Genomic DNA, 19,951 nt, shown 5'->3' with positions numbered 1-19,951 from the left:
ACTGAACTCTAAGGGGCAATTATGCCGCACCAGAGTACTGTATACACAGAATTATCATAACCATAACTATATGTATTATATGAACGAGCCTGTGATTTTGTGTAATCACTTATTGTCTTGTCTGTGCAATGCTATATGTAATATTTTTACTCATGTAAACCTGGTAACTTTTGGCTAATATTCATGCAAGGACACCAGAAAAGCGATTTAACACAACCACGCATGACTTGGTACAAACTTCACTCAGAGACATTTCTTTGGAAATGCATAACCAAAAGTATTTCTTCCTTTTTCCGTAAACATGAAAAGATTTTCTGTGGTACTCAACGACATGCCACAGAAACTATTGATTGGACTCAAGTTATAATTAAGTGTTTTGTAAAATTGTAAAACAAAAACAAACAAACTTACATTTTTGTATATTTTTTAAAATATATATTTTAAAGAGATTTAAAATATTAATTTGCTTGATTTAAATAGCTATATACATAACTTTTTCAAAGAAATAGGCACAATTGCCTTTAAAAAATATTTATAAATAACCCATTTATCCATTTATCATAAATAACTGTCATTTGGAACATTTTTTTAAATATTTTTTTGCACTTCTGTGTGGAATGATCATATAGCATGAAAGTTTTGAACTCTGGTTTGTAGGGTTCTTACAGGCACATGCATCTCTGATTGAACTTCAGTGTGTGATACTTGCATTCAGTTTCTTACTGCACTTTGCACAATGCTGCAAGAGGAAAAAAAAACGTTGGTGTTTGCAGAAGCAAAAGCTGACTGTTTTGTTTGTTACTATAAGTGTTAATGCAACTGTGTCTCTGCCTAAAGAGAGAACCTGGTCCTCTATCAGAGGCAAATGTGGTCTTATCAACACATAATAACCAGAATCTCAGAAATAACTCAGAAATCTTTGGTGTGATGCAACGCAATGTATAGTGCATAGGACTCCTGTTTCCCATAAATAAATTCCCATAAATCATTTTATGGGTAATGCACAGATAACGTGGCCATGTGACATATCTGTTTGATGGAACAGCTGATAAATTATACAGAAAAGCAGATACAGAAAACAACACTCTGTGAGTCATTCTATATCCGGTTATACACACACAACATCAAAAGATGCAACTTTAAATCAAAATTGTTAGACATTTAGTTATCATTTATAGAATCTTATATTTAAATGTTAAAAAGCATGGTTTGCACCATATATAAGTGCTCAGTAGATCAGGAGCAGTGGAATGGCGTTCCTGAGCACAATCCCCTCAATCCCAGTGGAAAGGTTTGATTGGACAGAGTGTCACATCAGAAACTCCATCAGTCACTCACTAATACAGATTAATCAAGCTCCATCACTCTTGTGGGTCTACAGATTTGAAACGGTCCCTTTTCTTAGAAATGAATGATTGCTAAAAAGAAGCCAATACAAATTCTACTTAACCTTTTCCCCCCCAAATGATTTCATGAGAACAGTGTCACCTGGGTGCAACGATGAAAGGCTATTATCATCATTCTGACATCAGTAGTAAAATGTCTTTTAACCCTATAAAGCCTGTACTATATCATATTTGATACACTAATTTCAAAGGCCTCTAAATTACAAGATGAAAACTTTGCTGAAAAACCAATTGTCCACAATCTATATGCCTTACGTCATCTGATGGATAATTTATACTTTTCAGTAAGTAAAAGGCCTTTTCATTAAAGATTTCACAGCAAAAAGACATGCGAACCATGACTTGAAGCTGGACGTTTTTATAAAGTTAACATTTAGGTATAACTTTCATATTAGTATTATTTTTAGAATCATCATGTTAAAATGTGCGTAATAAAAATAAGTGTTTTTTTCATTTCTTGAGTATGAGCTCCATATTCGCCATTAAAAGCCTGATGTATCAAACATGGTACTCAAACTTTTTTCTATATATTTTGTCTTTAATAAACAACGTGCAGGTTACCGATTGGTGCATAGGACTAACGACCAAAAATAAATCAAAATTCACAACAAAAATGAATGAATGAATCCCACACACTATCACCACTTGTATCAAAAAAATAGATTTATTCACTTCACACACTTTTGCAAGTACTGATAGTGTGCGGGCTTCATTCATTTTTGTTATAGATTCTAAAATATTTGATGCGATTTGTCAAGCTTTAGTTTGCATCTCTTAGTTCGTGCTGTTGGGTAACAGCCTGTTCCTCCGGATTCTGAAGAGTTCATCTAGCACCCTTGCAGGCTTGGTTTGTGATGGTTTAACTGACAGGTTGGTTTGGTCTACAAAGGGTTTCTTTTTTTTCATTACACATTTGCTATTCTCTGTGTGCATATAATGTGGCTTGAAATGACAAGTCAAGCCCGGTTCCCTCCTCATCGGAGAGTTATCCCTGATCATGTTAGTACCTGGCTTGTTGGGTGGGGTTTTTAACGTTTTGACTAATGTACTATTAAATAATGGATGATTTGTTCACACAGGTTTACCGCTATCCTCTTCCAAGGACTAGGGGGCAAGCCACTAGAAATCAAAGGTCAATTTCTCAGGACACTCTTTGATGGCAGCAAACATATGTACAGTATATGAGAGTCACACCCTTGACTTCCTGAGAGATGCTGAACTACCAAAACTAGCAAATGTTTCCTTTTTAGTCGCATGGGTAAACCATGTGCCAGTGAAGGACTTGCTACATGAATTAACTGCTTGTTTCTTGTTTAGAGTGAGACCTTTCATATAATATTACCCTCCTCTAATTTGTTGTTTTTCCCAGTGTTTATTTTTATAAATTTTCTACCTAACCTGATTTAACCTCAACCCCACCCATCTTACTGAATGATTTTTTCCAGCTGCAGCTGAAATATTTTCAACCTATTTTATGATAAATATGCAATATTTATGAAAATAAGTTGTGACAGTGTCTCATCTACTACTATTTGTGTACTTATGTCCTCAGAAAAGGTTTTAATGTAAAATTTCTTTGGGACTAACTGTTAGATGTGCATGCATACACAAAAAAAATGAGGAAATGTGGTGGTGTATACATCACAATGTGCAAAATATGTGCGATCCTTGTAGTGCAACAGTGAGAGATGCTCAAAAGCTCTGAATATATTTTGTATTATGCAGTCTCCCATATAGAAAAGCCTGTTTACGCTGAATAAAACAAATAAAGAATCGCAAGATACACTCAGAATTTTGGATTTTTTCTTATCTTATAATTCTGAGTTTATATCTTGCAATTATTAATTTCTTTTCTCTTAATTAAAAATTCCAAATTTTGTTATTTCCACCAGGGTCCACAGCTACAAACTGCACCGGGGCCCAGTTACGGCCCTACTGGCACCCTAACCTTTGGAGGGTGCCCAATATCTTGGAAGTCCTTTGGCATATTTGCTATTTATTCCAAATGGTAGACACTCATCTACCAAAAGGATAAATTAATGTATTTTTAACTATTTTAGATTAAATTCCCCTTCATTATGGAAACAAACTTCACATCAAATTTTTGTACATCACTTCAGACAGCACTTTCTCTTAATTTCATTTTCATCAGAGTCAATATGGTTTTATAAGAGCTGCAATAGGGAAATGCAATAAAACAGTTGGATATACTCAATATCTTTATTTCCCCCTCTCTCTCTCTCTCTCTCTCTCTCTGAGTATTTAACTACTTCACCGTGTTCCTGAACACACCCACTTAAAGTGGAGACATCTGCACACGGCTGTTATTGATTCAGTGCTGTCAGACCATAGAACTACACTGTCTGTCTCTCACCACATCTGCACCTGACCTCTCTCAGTCATGGGGCTTCACCACAAAGAGTTTGAGCAGGCTGGCAAGCGCCCAGGTCTACAGATATGGAGAATTGAAAAGATAGAACTGGCCCCTGTGCCTGAAAACTTACATGGAAACTTCTATACTGGCGATGCCTACCTGGTGCTCCACACTGTCAAACAGAAGGACTCGTGCTTCTACGATCTGCATTACTGGTTGGGTAAGCAATGGATTTTCTGTCATTTATAAAAGAGCTTAGGTTTTGAATCAACTTTTTATGTTTAAATACTTTATGTAGAATATTTTCTGTTACTTAATATTGCATGTGACTCTGCAGTTAAACAGTAAAATGACTAATCTCAGTAGCTTGACCAGTACCTTAACGTTCAGTAGGGTATCAGTATAGTCAAACTGAATTCACAAACTATTCTAGAACTGTATGAATGATGATTTCAATGTTATTTGGAAAAAAACAAACAAAAAAATCTCAGTCACTATTTAAAAGGTTGAGGAAAGGCTAGGGCAAAATAGCTGACATGATACTCAAATGTGCTCATTGTAAACACGCCAGCAGATAGACTGAGCAAAGTAGAGTATATGGCCCCTATAAAATTACGCTTTAGAATTATGAAGGTTGTAAAGTTTATTCTCATAAGTGGGTACTGGGTCACATTCTGTATGATGACCATGTTTTTAATTTCTGAATTAAAATTCAGTTTGATATTTTGAAGAGCCTTAATAAATGAAAATAGTATTTTAATGTTAATTTCTAACAAACAAGCTTTACTGATTAATAAGTTATGTGGTCCAGTCAACATACCAAATGATGCACCCTCAATGTGACATAGGTCTAGATGAATAAATCTCTTAAAATAACATAATTTGACCTTTTCATAACATCAAAATGTCATGTGATTTTCAAAATCATGAAGAGTACATTACTAAAAATATAGCAAACTCTCATTTGCCAATGATCTGAGTCATGCTCTTGTTTATAAGAGTTTTTATTTTTACTGGAGATGCCTCAGGCATACGTGCTTTGGTTGCTTTAAAAAGCCGTTTCACAGCAATTCAAAAAAATAAAAATAAACCTCTGTGGTCAAGTTGCAAAAGAACAGAAAACAGGAAGTTCATGAAGATGAGAATGACCATGGTTTATGCATTTTACTTTTACCCTGGCAGTCACTACAAGAACAAATATGACATTAAAGTTCTGTTAATGTCACCAGCTTGCTCAAAGAAGATCACAGAACTTTAGAAGCCATTTAGTTGCCAGAAACCATGTGTGCACTTAATACGGCTTCCTTCCTCTGCTGAGATAAAGCACTTTCTTTACTCCATTAGACGTTTCAGAACTGTCAATATCACAGATGTTCTGGCCTTGAGTGTATTTGTGGCCATAACCACACACACACACACACACAACCGCTTCCATTATGAGTCATTAACCACTTCCAATGCAAATGGATTCCTTAATGATGTTTCTGCCCATCATGTCTTTCTTGCCAAGTCATATACCCTAAAAAAGCCTACTACAAAATGGACAGATCGCATAGAACAGGCCTTTACCTCCGACAACACATCTATGGTCACAGGCAACAGCTAACATAGCAGGTTTTAAAGTGTAAAAATGTATGCTTGGTGAATAAACACTTTGTATATCAGTCGTCATCAAGTGTGAAAACAAACAGCTCGATGTGGTTTGCAAATGCAATGTTTATGCAGCTGATGAACTGAATGTGAACAAGAAAAAAAGGATGAACAGGCCACAGAAGTAAAAGATGTTTCTTTCTCTGCTTCAAGGTAAGGAATGCACCCAAGATGAAAGTACAGCGGCAGCCATCTTTACCATTCAGATGGACGACTACCTGGGAGGAAAACCAGTCCAGTACCGTGAACTCCAAGGTTTTGAGTCCACCAACTTCACCAGCTACTTCAAAGGCGGGATCACATATAAGGTTTGAGACAGTTTATAACACTTTAGACCTACTCTGACGACAATTTTCTTGTACTTTTTGTGCTCTAATGACTAACAGCAGCGTATTATTCTTCACTTCAGGCCTATCTTAGGTCAAACATAAAGCTGCTGTTTAAACTGATGGAAAGACTGACAATTGCTGCTGCATTTATTTGCAAATTGAGAAAATGTTTCCTAGACTTCACAGTGCAAATCTAGGATTAGTCTTTTTGTTTACAATTTGGGTGAGGTAAAACCTGCTTCTCCAATACCTTCCTACTGTACATAGGACCTTATGTTTTTCACAAACATACGTGGTCTGAGGGGATGTTGTGTTATAGCACGTGTTTGGGGACATTCAACTCCTCACTGTTGCAATTGGCCTCAGCATGAAAATGACTCACTGGTTTATAAATGGAAAGGGTTTAAAAATGGAAAAACAAGAAGAAAGAGCTGGAACGTTTAAAAAAAATAATAATTTTCCGACCTTCTCAGGCCGGAGGTGTGGCATCAGGGTTTCATCACGTGGTCACCAATGATCTTACTGCCTGCCGACTCTTCCACATCAAGGGCAGGCGCACTGTCCGGGCCACAGAAGTGCATCACGGCTGGGCCAGTTTCAACAATGGTGACTGCTTCATAGTTGATCTGGGAGCGGTAAGATCTGCAACAATAGGATTTTTTAATAGGATATTTAACCTAAAAATGAAAATCCTGTCATCGTCCATTCACCCTCATATCGCTCCAAATGCATGATTAGACTTTTGTTTCCCTGTGGAACATCCCTGGAATTATTTAGCAAAATATCCACACTGCACTTTTCCATGTACAGCGAAAATGGAAAACCGCAGCTGGTATAGTACAAAAAGACATCCAAATCCGTAATATCTTATGCACTCTATTCCAAGTCTTCTGAAATCAATAGTTTGTGTGAAACTTAAGTCATTTCTTGCTAAAAAATCTTAAAATCACTGCAAAATACTATGCAGTGTTTAAACACCATCAGGGTGAGTAAATGATGACAGATTTTTGTGTAATTAAGAAGGAAGGGAATCACCTTTGATTACTAACTGACTTACAAAAATGCATTTTTTGAGTAATAATCTACAAACTTTTTCACCCTTCAAACCTTATACAGTTAAAAAGTACAAATATAATAAAATAAGTAGTCTCAGTTAGGAGAATCCAGATAGAATCTCTAAAGAAATGCCATGTATTACACTTCATTTTCCATAGACAATAACTGGCTGGTTCACTTGTGCAGAGTTTATTTAATATCCTCTCTGTATGCACTTTGGGTGGGTTTGATAATTGGATCGCAAATTACTGACTGTCAACATACTGTGTAGAGCAAATGTTGTGAGAGCACAAGGGCTGAACCACATCTCACGCCTAACAAAAGAAGCATCTTTTAAGCTACTAACAGGCTCTTGCAGACCATGAATTACATAGGATAGTTTGCAGGAAGATTAAATGTGACAATACCATTTGACAGCACACTTAGTGCTGTACTCTCTCACTTCTCCAAAAGAACCACAGTGAAATAAACAGAACAGACAAATCCTGACTCATACCATTCCACAATGAGAGTGTAAAAACAACTATATTGTAGTATTTTCAAAGGTAGAGGCGACAAAAATGTTTTCTTAAGAAATCTTGTCATGCATATAATTACCAAGAACAAAACAGAGGCCAATGGTATTCCTAGGAAGTCTGCTATTGTACACATAACAAACATGAGCATGTATTGCTAGGATCTCCACCAATTAAACAGATTTCTGAAACTAGATGATCTACCAATGGTGTGGGTCTAAGTGCAACAAGTTTGAGCGCCTCAAAGCTGCACAGGTAGCTACTGGCATCCGAGACAACGAGAGGAACGGACGAGCTCAGCTGGTGGTTGTAGAGGATGGACATGAGCCTGCAGCGATGATGAAGGTATCAAATAAAAATGCCCATCAAACGTCTTAAGTATAAGAGAATATGCATGCAACACAATCTTAAGCATCCGGGAGAACTATTTAGAGCATATTTTTTTTACCAGCTTTAACTGTAAAATTCTTAGTGGTGAAGGGTGAGCACTCACCCTTCACCACTAAGAATGTTACAGTTAAAGCAATGTTTGCTATAGGCAGTACGATATCAGGTTTAGCTGGAATGTTTGACATTTTTATACCTTGTCTTTGCACATCACAGGTTCTCGGTGAGAAGCCTGAAATCCCTGAAGGTGACGATAATGAGGATGTGGTTGCAGACATGTCAAACAGGAAAATGGCCAAACTTTTCATGGTAAACAAGTCTATAAACTTCAGTCTAATTCTTCTATATGCAAATCGAATAGACACATGCACACAGGCACATGCACAATGGAAATGTAACAGGATATTATTTAAATACAATTGCACATTACAGGTATCAGATGCAACAGGGAAAATGCAAGTGTCGCTTGTGTCAGATGAAAATCCGTTTAACCAGAGTGAACTGTTGTCTGAGGAATGCTTCATTCTGGACCATGGAAAAAGCAAAATGATCTTTGTGTGGAAAGGTATTGGTAAACTGAATCCGTTAAATGAAAGAGTTGTGTAACCATCTTACTGAGATTCCTTGACCTTATTTTGTGATGATCTAGGCCGCAACGCAAATCCAGATGAAAGGAAGGAGGCCATGAATACAGCTGAGGGCTTCATTAAGCAGATGGGATATCCTGCCAACACCCAGGTTCAGAAACATTAGATATGTCTACATGTTTTGTTGCATTATCAATTACATTCACTTGAACGAGTGATCATACCAACCATAGTTGGATGTAGCAAAACTGTCAGAAAAAAACAAACAAACAAAAAAGCTGTCTCTGGAGCAGTACCCTTAAAAGGGACAACTTCGTATACCCCTAAAACAGGGGTGTCCAAACCTGATCCTGGAGGGCCACTGTCTTGAAGAGTTTAGCTCCAACCGTAAATAAATACACCTAAACCAGCTAAATCAAGGTCTTTAGAATCACAAGAAACTTCTGGGCAAGTGTTTGGAGCTGGTTGGAGCCAAAATCTACAGGATGTCAACCCTCCAGGAGCAGGACTGGAAGGTTCATAGTAGTACCTTAAGGGTATATCAGGGGTAGATGATTGCTCCAAGATGTTGTATGCCTAAGAGATACTATTTTTGCACTTTTTTCAGACAGGGAAAATGTATAATATTCACCCAGGTCTTTTCGTCCTTGTACACAGATCCAGGTCCTTCCAGAGGGTGGAGAGATGCCCATCTTTAAGCAGTTTTTCAAAACCTGGAAAGAGAAGGACCAGGCTGAGGGTCTAGGCAGAGTGTATGTCACTGAGCGGATCGCCAAGATTAAGCAAGAAGTGTTTGATGCCTCCAAGCTGCACAAGTCTAATCAAATGGCTGCTCAGTACAACATGGTTGATAATGGCACTGGAAAAACACAGGTAACAATTTGCATACAAGAGATCAGAGATTGTAAAAGTTCAACTGTGCTGGCGTTTGGCATAGCAGAAGATGAACATCTTACTGTCAAAATGACACTCAAAATTAAACTAGAAGATAAGCTGCTGAATGATTTTTGTGTGGTCACATTTTCCGCTGTTCAGTGAAATGCAGTCATTTTAAGATGTCACCATGCAGATTTCGGAAACAGGTTCAAATTGGTCACGTGGATTGTCATTGCACAGCAATTACAGATTGTTCTATATTATGTCCCAACATGTAAATATAGTTAATGGATATTCTTAATCTGGTCTTGTTTCACAGATTTGGAGGGTGGAGTGTGGTAATACCACAGGTGATACCAAGGTTCCTGTTGACCCAGAGACATATGGCCAGTTCTATGGAGGGGACTGCTATATCATTTTATATACCTACACCAAAGGAGAAATCATTTACACCTGGTATGCCTCATTGAAGTAGATAGTTTCCAGAGGAGGAGTCAAATCATACACAAAAAGAATCAAATAAGGCTTATCGCTCTATGTTTTCACCCTCAGGCAAGGTTCCAGCAGCACAATAGATGAACTGACAGCTTCAGCCTTTCTCACTGTTGAACTGGACCATTCGCTGGGAGGAAAAGCTGTTCAGGTGAGTGGGATTTGAATTTTATCTATATACTAATTTACTGACTGTAACTGGGGCTGGATAACGGACTAGATATGTAGGGCTTCAAAGATGTTCAGCAGCCCTGACTGAAAAGAAAACACAACTAGGCCACTGTCGTTTTCTTACCATGGTTCCCCATTTAGGTTGCAAAGGGGTGGAAAATTTCCGGAAACTTTCTAAAAATCCCAGGAAGATTCCAAAAAATCCCAGAAAGTTTCCAAAATTTATGGAAAGTTTCTGAAATTTTCCAACTTTTTGCAACCCTATTCCCCATTCCATGTCCATTCAGGTGCGAGTGACTCAAGGAAAAGAACCACCTCATTTGCTGAGCCTCTTCAAAGACAAGCCTCTGATCGTGTACAAGAACGGGACTTCTAGAAAGGGAGGACAGGCAACCGCACCTCCAACACGTCTCTTCCAAGTGCGCAAGAACCTGGGCACCATTACACGGATTTGTGAGGCGAGTCCTGGTCTACAAACTCAATGCCCAGAAACATGAGTTTGGTCACATGAAATTATTAGGAAAAGGAGGATCCAGATAAACCATATTTTCATGTCTAACTTGGTCATTTATAGTCAGTAGCTGATCAAAGTTGGTTTAGGTGGTTGATGAGCTGGACTACGATATGGTTGACATCTAGGTCATTCTGGTTAGCACTAGAGATCGACCGATATATTGATTTACAGATATTTTCCCGATATTTAAGCATTTTACCATAATCGGATATCGGTTTTGTAATATTGGATTCACAGAAAAATGCCGCTATCTTGTGGGTGTTTTGAGAATTGCACGCAGGATCGTCATTGCATCGCGTCTGAGGGGAGACGAGACAATAACAACGGTGTGCACAGGTAGCCTACTTGATTTGCTCTAGTTAGTAAACCTTATTTAACATAACAGCCATCAAATTAGATGAATTACATTAATGCCTGATATGCAATTTATACAGCTTGGCTCTAGGAAATAGAGACGAACTCACAGAGTCACGTAACATAATCCATCAGTCTGTCCCAATAAAGACTTTTGCCCGATTTAAATAATATGTAGCCATGAATAAGCGCATGTTGGAAATAAAAGTGCTGAATTTAATTCTCTCTCTGTTGTCTATGATCATCATTAGTCTCGTGAAGTCGGCTAATCCGTCAAGTCCTCTCCAAATAAAGACGTAACTTTGCATGAATTAAATAATACAGCCATACAACAAATATTAAGATTTAACATAACATAAATTTAATAACAAATAAGATAACCGAGTGAAGTAAATCCATATTTCACTTTGGTTTTTCCTCCTTTCAGTCATTTATTTACTTTATAACAGTAAATAAATATCGGTTCTGCATATCGGTTATCGGGCACGTACACACGCAAATAATTGGTATCGGTTATTAAAAAAAAAAAATCAATATCGGTCGATCACTAGTTAGCACTGGCAGATCATCTAGTCCAAGATGGTGGGGATCTGCTTGACGTTCCAAAACAATGTTCGTCTTTGGTTAGACTAACCTATTTTTAAGTGTAACTTCAATTTAGATACAGTGGGGAGAAATAATTATTTGATCCCCTGCTGATTTTGTAAGTTTGCCCACTTTATCATTTTTATGGTAGGTTTATTTTAACTGATAGAGACAGAATATCAAACAAAAAATCCAGAAAAAAACAGCATACAAATGTTAAAAAAAGATTAAGTCAAATAAGTATTTGATCCCCTACCAACCAGCAGGAATTTTGGCTCCCACAGATTGGTTATGTGCACACGTCGAACACAGATTTGTCCTGTCATTTTAAGAAGATACTCCTAATTTCAGTTCACTGTGTGTATAAAAGACTCCTGTTCATAGAATCTGTATCTTCCATTCCAACCTCTTCACTACCATGGGCAAGACCAAAGAGCTGTCAAAGGACATCAGGGACAAGATTTTAGACCTGCACAAGGCTGGAATGGGCTACAAGACCATCAGCAAGAAGCTTGGTGAGAAGGAGACAACTGTTGGTGCGATTATTCAGAAATGGAAGAAATACAAAACAACCATCAATTGGCCTTGTTCTGGAGCTCCGTGCAAGATCTTGCCTCATGGGGTAAGGATGATTATGAGAAAGCTGAGGGATCAACCCTGAACTACACGGGAAGAGCTTGTTAATGATCTCAAGGCAGTTGGGACCACAATCACCAAGCAAAACATTGGTAACACACTATGCCGCAATGGATTGAAATCCTGCAGTGCCCGCAAAGTCCCTCTGCTCAAGAAGTCACATGTACAGGCTCATCTGAAGTCTGCCAATGAACATCTAATGATTCAGAGAAGGCTTAGGAGAATGTGCTGTGGTCAGATGAGACCAAAATTGAGCTCTTTGGCATCAACTCGACTCGTCGAGTTTGGAGGAAGAGAAATGCTGCCTATCACCCCAAGAACACCATCCCTACAGTCAAGCACAGAGGTGGAAACATTATGCTTTGGGGCTGTTTTTCTGCCAAGGGTACAGGACGACTTCACCACATTGAGGGGCAAATGGACGGGGCCATGTACTGTAAAATGTTGGATGAGAACCTCAGCCAGAACACTGAATGGGTCATGGATGGGTCTTCCAGCATGACAGTGACCCGAAACATACCGCCGAGGCAACAAAGGAGTGGCTCAAGAAGAAGCACATTAAGGTCCTGGAGTGACCTAGCCAGTCTCCAGACCTTAAACCTATAGAAAATCTGTGGAGGGAGCTGAAACTTCGAGTTTCCAAGAGACAGCTAAGAAACCTTAATGATTTGGAGAGGATCTGTAAAGAGGAGTGGACCAAAATCCCTCCGGAGATGTGTGTAAACCTGGTGACCAGCTACAAGAAACGTCTTACCTCTGTGCTTGCCAACAAGGGTTTCTGCACCAAGTCATGTTTTGCTTGGGGATCAAATACTTACTTGACTTACTAAAATGTAAATCTTTTTTTAACATTTGAATGCTGCTTTTTTCTGGATTTTTAGTTTGATATTCTGTCTCTATCAGTTAAAATAAACCTACCATAAAAACGATAAACCCTTCTTTTTTTTTTTAAGTGGGCAAACTTACAAAATCAGCAGGGGATCAAATAATTACTTTCCCCACTGTATGTCCTTAGAGTGTGTTGGTTTGTGGTCTAACAGGTAGATGCTAAAGCATCAAGTTTGAACAGCAATGATGCCTACCTGCTGAAGTTACCTAAAGGGGATGGTTACTTGTGGAAGGGGAAGGGGGCCAGTGAGGATGAGGAACGAGGGGCAAAGTACATATGTGAGAAGCTGAAGTGCAAATACAAGCCAATTACTGAAGGAAATGAGCCAGGTATGGCCAATGTGCAATAGATTTAATTCATACTCTTCATACATTGGTAGGAGTGAAAGGAGTGGAACGACATTTACATCTTTTAACTGTTACATACTTGTTGCTCATTTTCCCATTGAAAGAGGACTTCTGGAAAGCTCTGGGTGGAAAGATGAAGTATCAGACATCTGAGATGTTGGAGAGCAAATCTATAGCACATCCTCCCCGCCTGTTCGCATGCTCCAACAAAACTGGAAAGTTCATCGTGAGTACCCTGGACCTCATAAGAGAGGGCCAAAGTCCAGTTCAGTTTCACATTAAGCTTTTGCTTTCGAGACAAATTCTGCATTGGAGACTATGCTGAAAATGTAAAACATGACTTGGCTTCCTGTGCTAACTGCTCAGATACAGTTACATATAGGCAAACTGTTGTTTGGACACTAACCATGCATTTTTACAACTGTAGATTGAAGAAGTACCTGGTGAGTTTAACCAAGATGACCTGGCAGAGGATGATGTCATGTTACTGGATGTCTGGGATCAGGTAAAACAGTTATCTTTCTTTATGACTTCCTCCGAGATTATCTCAAGATTCAAAGAACAGCAGTTGTCTCTGATTAGATTTCTGTCAATCTTTATTTTAGTATTCAAAGATATCTCCTGACTTTCGTGGATTAGCATGTGCCACTGATCCTTGGTTTCCTCTCATAGGTGTTTGTGTGGATTGGAAAGGATGCCAATGAGGTGGAGAGGACCGAGTCTGTAATATCTGGTGAGATGCCTCAGGCACACATTCCTTAAAACGTTTTTCTTCATAATCTAAATACAAAACAGAAACCCCTTTAAAACTCAACAGGTTTAACAGCATACTAGAACAAACCACATTATTCTCGCATGCAAAAGATACATATTAAATTTAAGATTATGTAATATCAGTCTTTTGATTATGTCCTCTCTTTGTAAACTAATAAATATAGTCATACAACTTTTTGAATAAGTATTTGTACCTTTGCAGCAAAGACTTACATTGAGACAGACCCATCAGGACGGGACAAGGGAACATCTGTTGTGGTGGTAAAGCAGGGACACGAGCCCCCCACCTTCACCGGCTGGTTCCTGGGGTGGGACGCCTCTCGATGGGACAGTGACCTCATGGCAAGAGCAGTGCAATCACTGCAGGTTTAGTGAAATCCTGAAAGTCCTGAAGCCATAAACTGGAATATGAATATGAATATGAAAACTAAAAATATGCCACATGTCCAACATGTAAAGTTACTCAACATCTTAAAGTTGTGTATTTCTCTTTAATTTGTTTGCACGGATTTACATTTCTGCTCTGGATTCTATAAGCATGATTTCAAAACGTACAATAAAAGAATCAATACATTTTTCAAAAATGTCTCGTCTTAGTCAATGCAGTACACAAGAGCCCCCTAGAGAAAAAAAAAAAGAATTACAAAACAAGTAATACATTCCAGATGTGATGTAGTTTTACTGACCACCAAGACACACAAAAATACTGTGGAAATACTGTGACCAAGAGTTGGTATAAGAAGACACCATGGTACTTAAATTCATGTACCAACTGGTACTTCCACGAACACCACGGTACTACTATAGTACATGTCAAGCACACTGATTATAATTTAAGAAATGCAAATTTCAGGGTTAAAATGTCATCACACCCAGTGAACTATATGAAAATATTTACTTTATTTTGGTACATGCAAATTGAAAGTAGCGGGATACAATGCTGTAAAATTATTTTAAAACCAGCCTGCACAGGCTGATGGGGATCTTCAATATAATTACTCAATAAATATTGAAACAATGGTTAAATGTGTGTTGAGGGCTTGTAATGATGATGCATTGTACGTGGGCAGCTAAATGCCATGTTCAAGTGCATGATGCACTCATAATTAAAGTCATTAACAAAGGATTGAATCATATTTTTTCAATATGCTAGCGAGAACATCTCATAGACTTTCATTGTTTTTACATCAAGCTAATCATACTTTCTACGTCTTAACCTGAACCCTACCCTTAAAACTAACCCTCAGCTGTACACTTCATTATATTTAAAGACTAATATCATCTGAAACATTTATAAACAAAAAGATTTATAAACAAAAACAAAAGATTGCTCTGCCTCATATAAATCATGAATACTTGAAAACATGTCAGTGGCCACATTTGTGACTGGTGCAAGTAGCTGTTTGATTCACATCCCAAAATTGTATTACTACCTTTACATAAACAATAAAACTAAAAAGCTAAAACAAAATAAATATATATATATTTTTTTTAACACTATAATTTCCCACTGGTTACAGTTGTGGCCAGAAATACAACAACACCACCAACAACTATTACTACTACTAATAATAATGATAATAAAACTGTATTGGCTGCAGTTTGTTTCATGGGAATCTTACAGGCATAATATAGGCTTAAATGAGTTAAGCAATGGGTGAATAATCAGGGCCCATTCCTTTCAATACCACACGATGGCGCACAAGTGAAACAAAACGTTTTACTCACAAAATCCATTATTGGAATTGGCAATTAACCCTTCATCCAAACACATATCGAGTACTGTTTAATCCAATAGAAATACTAAATGTTACTTAAAATAAATGTTTAGTTTCAAAACCGCAAAGCTGTTACCCAAAAGGCTTGATTGTAAGAAATTAACATTTAAAACAGTTTTCATGCATTATTTTTAAACGTATAGCCTATATTGTATATTTGTTAAACTTTTGTTGAATATGCACATTACATTACACATCGTTGAAATGGGGTTCTAGTGTCATCTTTTTAAGCGATAGACTAATCTGTACTGAATTGACTAGTTTATTAAGTAGCTCAGAAGAACGGTTGTTTGAAGACGGGTAACCACGGGAGTCTAGGGTATTCAGTGGTCAGATCTGCGGACAGCACGTCCATCACGGGCTATTTGTGTATTGATAGCACCGCTAATTGTTCTGACACTTTGATAAACCTCCTTTCTTTGACAGCTCTGGCTGCCTCACTTATGTTTATTGCCTTTTGCATTCCACTACACAGCAATTCAGTTAGTTTTCACACTTTGACTTAGCTTTTCTTTACTTCCTTTAAAGTTAAAAACTCTTCTACTGGGGCTCTTTTTGCACAAAAATGTTAAAGTCCGAACTGAAAATCATCTTCTCTATAAGCAGCCAACCACATCGTGAACTTTAGTCATTCGTTCTGAATCAGAACCAGTGATACCCGTTTCGTGAATGAATAACTCTTTTGAATCGGTTCTTTTGAATGAATTGCTCAAACACGTTAACAAACGGGCTGAATCGGTTCGTTATTTAGTCTGAATGATTCACTGAATCTTTTAAGCTGTGTCCAACTCACTCAGTAAAACATTAACTTATTAGATGAAGTGGATATTTCCCAATAACACACTGAAACAAAACCTGCACACCCATCTTTTTGGATGCCAGCTAAAGAATTGAATTACTGATAACCTAGTAACGCTCACCTGTAAGCGCGTCTCTCAAACTTTAAACGCCTTGAGCGACATGAACAGGTGGTGAAACGGTGAGTCCAAAACGGCGACGGGCTTGACTTTTCACCAATCAAACTCCAAGGAAAATAACACGCGCCCACTGAATTGAACCAATCAGCGCGTAGTTCTCCGCAGTGGGCGGAGCCAACCCTGCTAGAATGAAGTGGAAGACAGCCCGCTGTAGAGTCAGTGAAACAGGCGCTGTTACAGGGAGTGGATACACTTGTCGGCTCAGCTGATCTGAATGGCAACAATATTTTGGAAATAGTCGTAAACATTTTCATCTAATGAGGTAACGAGTACCGTAAGGATCGCACTAAATAAGGTGGGTGCCGAATGAGATTTTATTTCCATACATGCGGGTGCATGCAAAGCTTAAATTGTAGAAAAATAGCATTAGTCTGTGTAATAATGTAATTTAGAGTAACTTATTATTTTGGTAATGAGTCTATAGCGTTCTGGAGCATTTTTTGGGCACAGAATAATAATGATTCTCATGTTGAATCACTTGTTGGGGAGAAAATGATGACAAAATTCATGTCTTTATGTATGGAGATGAGCCCCTCCTAAAGCGCTTTTACAGATGGCCATAGAGATCTGCGACAGACTCGTGTTTTCCCCGTTTACATAGGCCAGCTTGAGCATTTTTCTCAATTTGCAACTGGCAACTACTGTTGAACAATAAAATGTCAAGAATAGATGAACAGGAGCCTTTGCGCGCTAGGATTTTTACCGATGCGTAATTCTGGTGCCCCTGTGGCGCTACATGTGCAAATGGGCTTCCTGCTGTTTCATCCTTCATTCACCATCACTGGAACTGAATGACACCCAGCTAGGTTGAATGTGTGTGCCTTTTAGAATGACAAAGAGAGAAGCATGCTTACTTGGAATGAACAGCCAAGTAACGGAGAGCTGTAAAAGTGTGTGTGTCGTGGTGCTCCACTGCTGGCCTCATTGCATCATCTCCTTTTTCATTTGGTTTCAGGTTATAGCAGCAGCAGATCCTCAGGGGAACGAGAGAAGCCTTGTGAATATTTGGTGAAGCATCAGTGGTAGCAGCGGCGACACCTGGTCTCCTGAGTCTCTGCGTTCGCTTTCATCCTCATCAGAGTGGCGGAACAAGATGGGGAATGGATTATCAGAGCCCCATGCCATCTTTCCCTGCCTGCCGTCCTTTCAGGCCCTGCACATTGTTATTCTCGGCTTGGACTGTGCCGGTAAGACTACTGTGTTGTACCGGCTTCGCTTTAATGAGTTCGTGAACACCGTTCCCACCAAAGGCTTCAACACGGAGAAGATCAAGGTGAATCTCGGTGGGAAAAGCCGGACTGCAACCTTTCATTTCTGGGATGTAGGAGGTCAGGAAAAACTCCGGCCTCTGTGGCGCTCCTATACGCGGTGCGCCGACGGCCTTGTGTTCGTAGTGGACTCAGTAGATGCTGAACGCATGGAGGAGGCCAAGACGGAGTTGCATAAGATCACACGGCTACAGGAGAACCAGGGGGTGCCCGTGTTGGTGGTGGCTAACAAGCAGGACCTGCGCAGCGCATTGCCACTAGGTGAAGTCGAACAGATGTTGGCACTGAACGAGCTCGGCTCTCATACGCCTTGGCACCTCCAACCGGCCTGTGCCATCATCGGAGAAGGTCTACAAGAAGGCCTGGAACGTCTCCACTCCATGATCATCAAGCGGAGAAAGATGATGAGGCAGCAGAAGAGGAAAAGATGACTGTTTGGTGAAGGGATGTGAGCTGGATGTGGTGGTAGGCCTCTATGATGGCTCTGCTGGTGATGTGCCATGGGCCGTTGTGGCCCTGCGCTCCTGGAATTATTCTTTCGGCGGGCTGAGTTTTATCAGTCAGATGGTTCTGGATAAATACAGGTCAGAGACCGCAAGAGGACAATATTGATTTACCACTTTGGTTGTTGGATTGTAACAGCGGTGGAATGATCACATGGAACTTTTACATCAATACAAGTGTTACAAAATGTCAACAGGTCTTATGGTACATTGAGTTCTCATGAAGGACAACACTGGACATGAACTTGTAAATGACGAAGACCTATCCCTAAAGTCTTTGTCCTTGCGTCTGAAGTGTTACACGTATCCTAGCATCCTAGCATTCATGTAAAGTCTTGAAATGGAAGGATTGATTACCAAAGCTGCCATGAACATCATGAGAAATCCAATGTATACATTCAGGTGATGTTTCCCCCATTGGTTTTATCCAGAATGGCCAACCGTCATTTTCCCTGGGTGTTTGTTGTCCCGGTGGACCAGGGGAACCAGAATAAGCTTTATGGATCACTTGTTTGGGAATGCACAAATGTTGAAATCAGAGTGGAGAAAGGTTGACCACTAAAGTAGTTCAACAGGTGAATGTGGTAACTGTCAAGAGGTTAACTCAACATGTTGATGCAGTAACTTCTCCCAAGTTTGAGGACTACTGGTGTCATTTCTAGCTGTACCCACATTGTGTGCTTCCCTGAACGACAAGAGATGTTTAAATGCACTTTAGCAATTCCCTTTTCTAATCTATGAACTTGCAGCATCTGATTTTTTTGTAAAGAGTTTATCATGCTACAAAAAGAAGTAATGTATTGCTTCAAGTGAAGCATTTTTTTTTTTTTTTTTTTAATATCCACTGTTCCACATTCAAATATGTCAGTTTGTCACTTAGTGCTCGTGTGTTGGGGGATGTTCATATTTATGTGTCAGAATTTGTACACTTTGAATAAATCCACAACTACACTAAACATCATGTTTTGAGTCCTCATTACTACCTGTTGCATGACACACTCATGCTAATTATCAAAGTTTATGACCTGACCACGTCTCTAATTGCATTTTTAGTCTGATAATCGTTTGACGCACTTCACAGTTGAGTCACAGAAGGTTGTTCCTTTATGTAGTCATTACGACATGCAAAAGTGAACTGTACACGTCCCGTTCTAGGCATGCGACCAAACAAGATGTACTTTGTATGTCATTGAACACCTATATAAAGGTTAAAGGTGCTGCAAGAGTACAATTATTGCATCTCCATATTGAATATAAAAGCTGAAATTTCATTTGAACATTGTGGTGTTTACTTTTAATCATGTATTTCAGAGTCATCAGCTATAAAAATAAATTAATTTAATTTTAATAAATTTTCAAGTTAAAAATGACAGGACAATACCATAATGAAGAAAAAGTAATTAAAAGAATGAAATTCAACAAACAATCCTAAATAAATAACCCATAAAAATATGTTAAAGCTTTGTTTTTGAAAGAAAAAAAA

General features: G+C 38.7%; 2 protein-coding genes and 2 long non-coding RNA genes across 5 annotated transcripts; 2 read left to right on the top strand and 2 right to left on the bottom strand.

The window, feature by feature from the left end:
- Positions 1-3,715: 3,715 nt before the first annotated feature.
- scin (scinderin) lies at positions 3,716-14,361 on the top strand. The gene is made up of 16 exons (XM_058752839.1): positions 3,716-4,000; positions 5,584-5,738; positions 6,233-6,394; positions 7,526-7,675; positions 7,934-8,026; positions 8,150-8,282; positions 8,367-8,455; positions 8,962-9,177; positions 9,500-9,636; positions 9,733-9,823; positions 10,131-10,301; positions 12,973-13,150; positions 13,273-13,394; positions 13,596-13,673; positions 13,841-13,901; positions 14,145-14,361. Exons 1-16 carry the CDS (start codon positions 3,808-3,810, stop codon positions 14,312-14,314), a joined length of 2,199 nt encoding a protein of 732 aa, XP_058608822.1. The 5' UTR covers positions 3,716-3,807; the 3' UTR covers positions 14,315-14,361.
- LOC131525357 (uncharacterized) lies at positions 6,290-13,745 on the bottom strand. 2 transcript variants are annotated; one of them, XR_009267196.1, is made up of 5 exons: positions 13,609-13,745; positions 13,248-13,409; positions 8,936-9,017; positions 8,347-8,441; positions 6,290-6,401 (listed from the first exon to the last, which is right to left on the bottom strand). It is a non-coding gene; the product is annotated as an uncharacterized LOC131525357 (long non-coding RNA). The 2 variants fall into 2 exon arrangements; XR_009267197.1 differs by lacking the exon at positions 6,290-6,401 and adding an exon at positions 8,115-8,242 and having other exon boundaries at positions 8,333-8,441.
- On the bottom strand, positions 13,796-16,772 carry LOC131525356 (uncharacterized). The gene is made up of 3 exons (XR_009267195.1): positions 16,641-16,772; positions 14,156-14,343; positions 13,796-13,948 (listed from the first exon to the last, which is right to left on the bottom strand). It is a non-coding gene; the product is annotated as an uncharacterized LOC131525356 (long non-coding RNA).
- Positions 16,773-16,841: 69 nt separating this feature from the next.
- On the top strand, positions 16,842-19,716 carry arl4ab (ADP-ribosylation factor-like 4ab). Its single transcript, XM_058752844.1, has 2 exons — positions 16,842-16,992; positions 17,653-19,716. Exon 2 carries the CDS (start codon positions 17,791-17,793, stop codon positions 18,394-18,396), a length of 606 nt encoding a protein of 201 aa, XP_058608827.1. The 5' UTR covers positions 16,842-16,992; positions 17,653-17,790; the 3' UTR covers positions 18,397-19,716.
- Positions 19,717-19,951: the final 235 nt, after the last annotated feature.

This window comes from Onychostoma macrolepis, chromosome 19 (assembly GCF_012432095.1).
Source record: "Onychostoma macrolepis isolate SWU-2019 chromosome 19, ASM1243209v1, whole genome shotgun sequence".
Lineage (NCBI taxonomy): Eukaryota > Metazoa > Chordata > Actinopteri > Cypriniformes > Cyprinidae > Onychostoma > Onychostoma macrolepis.
Note: the sequence above shows the minus strand (reverse complement) of the source record. Positions and strands in the feature narration are given on the sequence as shown.

Coding starts and splice junctions, on each gene's coding strand:
- scin (XM_058752839.1), top strand. CDS start 3,808: ATGGGGCTTCACCACAAAGAGTTTGAGCAGGCTGGCAAGCGCCCAGGT. Junction 6,395..7,525: donor TCATAGTTGATCTGGGAGCG/GTAAGATCTGCA, acceptor TTCTGAAACTAG/ATGATCTACCAATGGTGTGG. Junction 13,902..14,144: donor GACCGAGTCTGTAATATCTG/GTGAGATGCCTC, acceptor GTACCTTTGCAG/CAAAGACTTACATTGAGACA.
- arl4ab (XM_058752844.1), top strand. CDS start 17,791: ATGGGGAATGGATTATCAGAGCCCCATGCCATCTTTCCCTGCCTGCCG.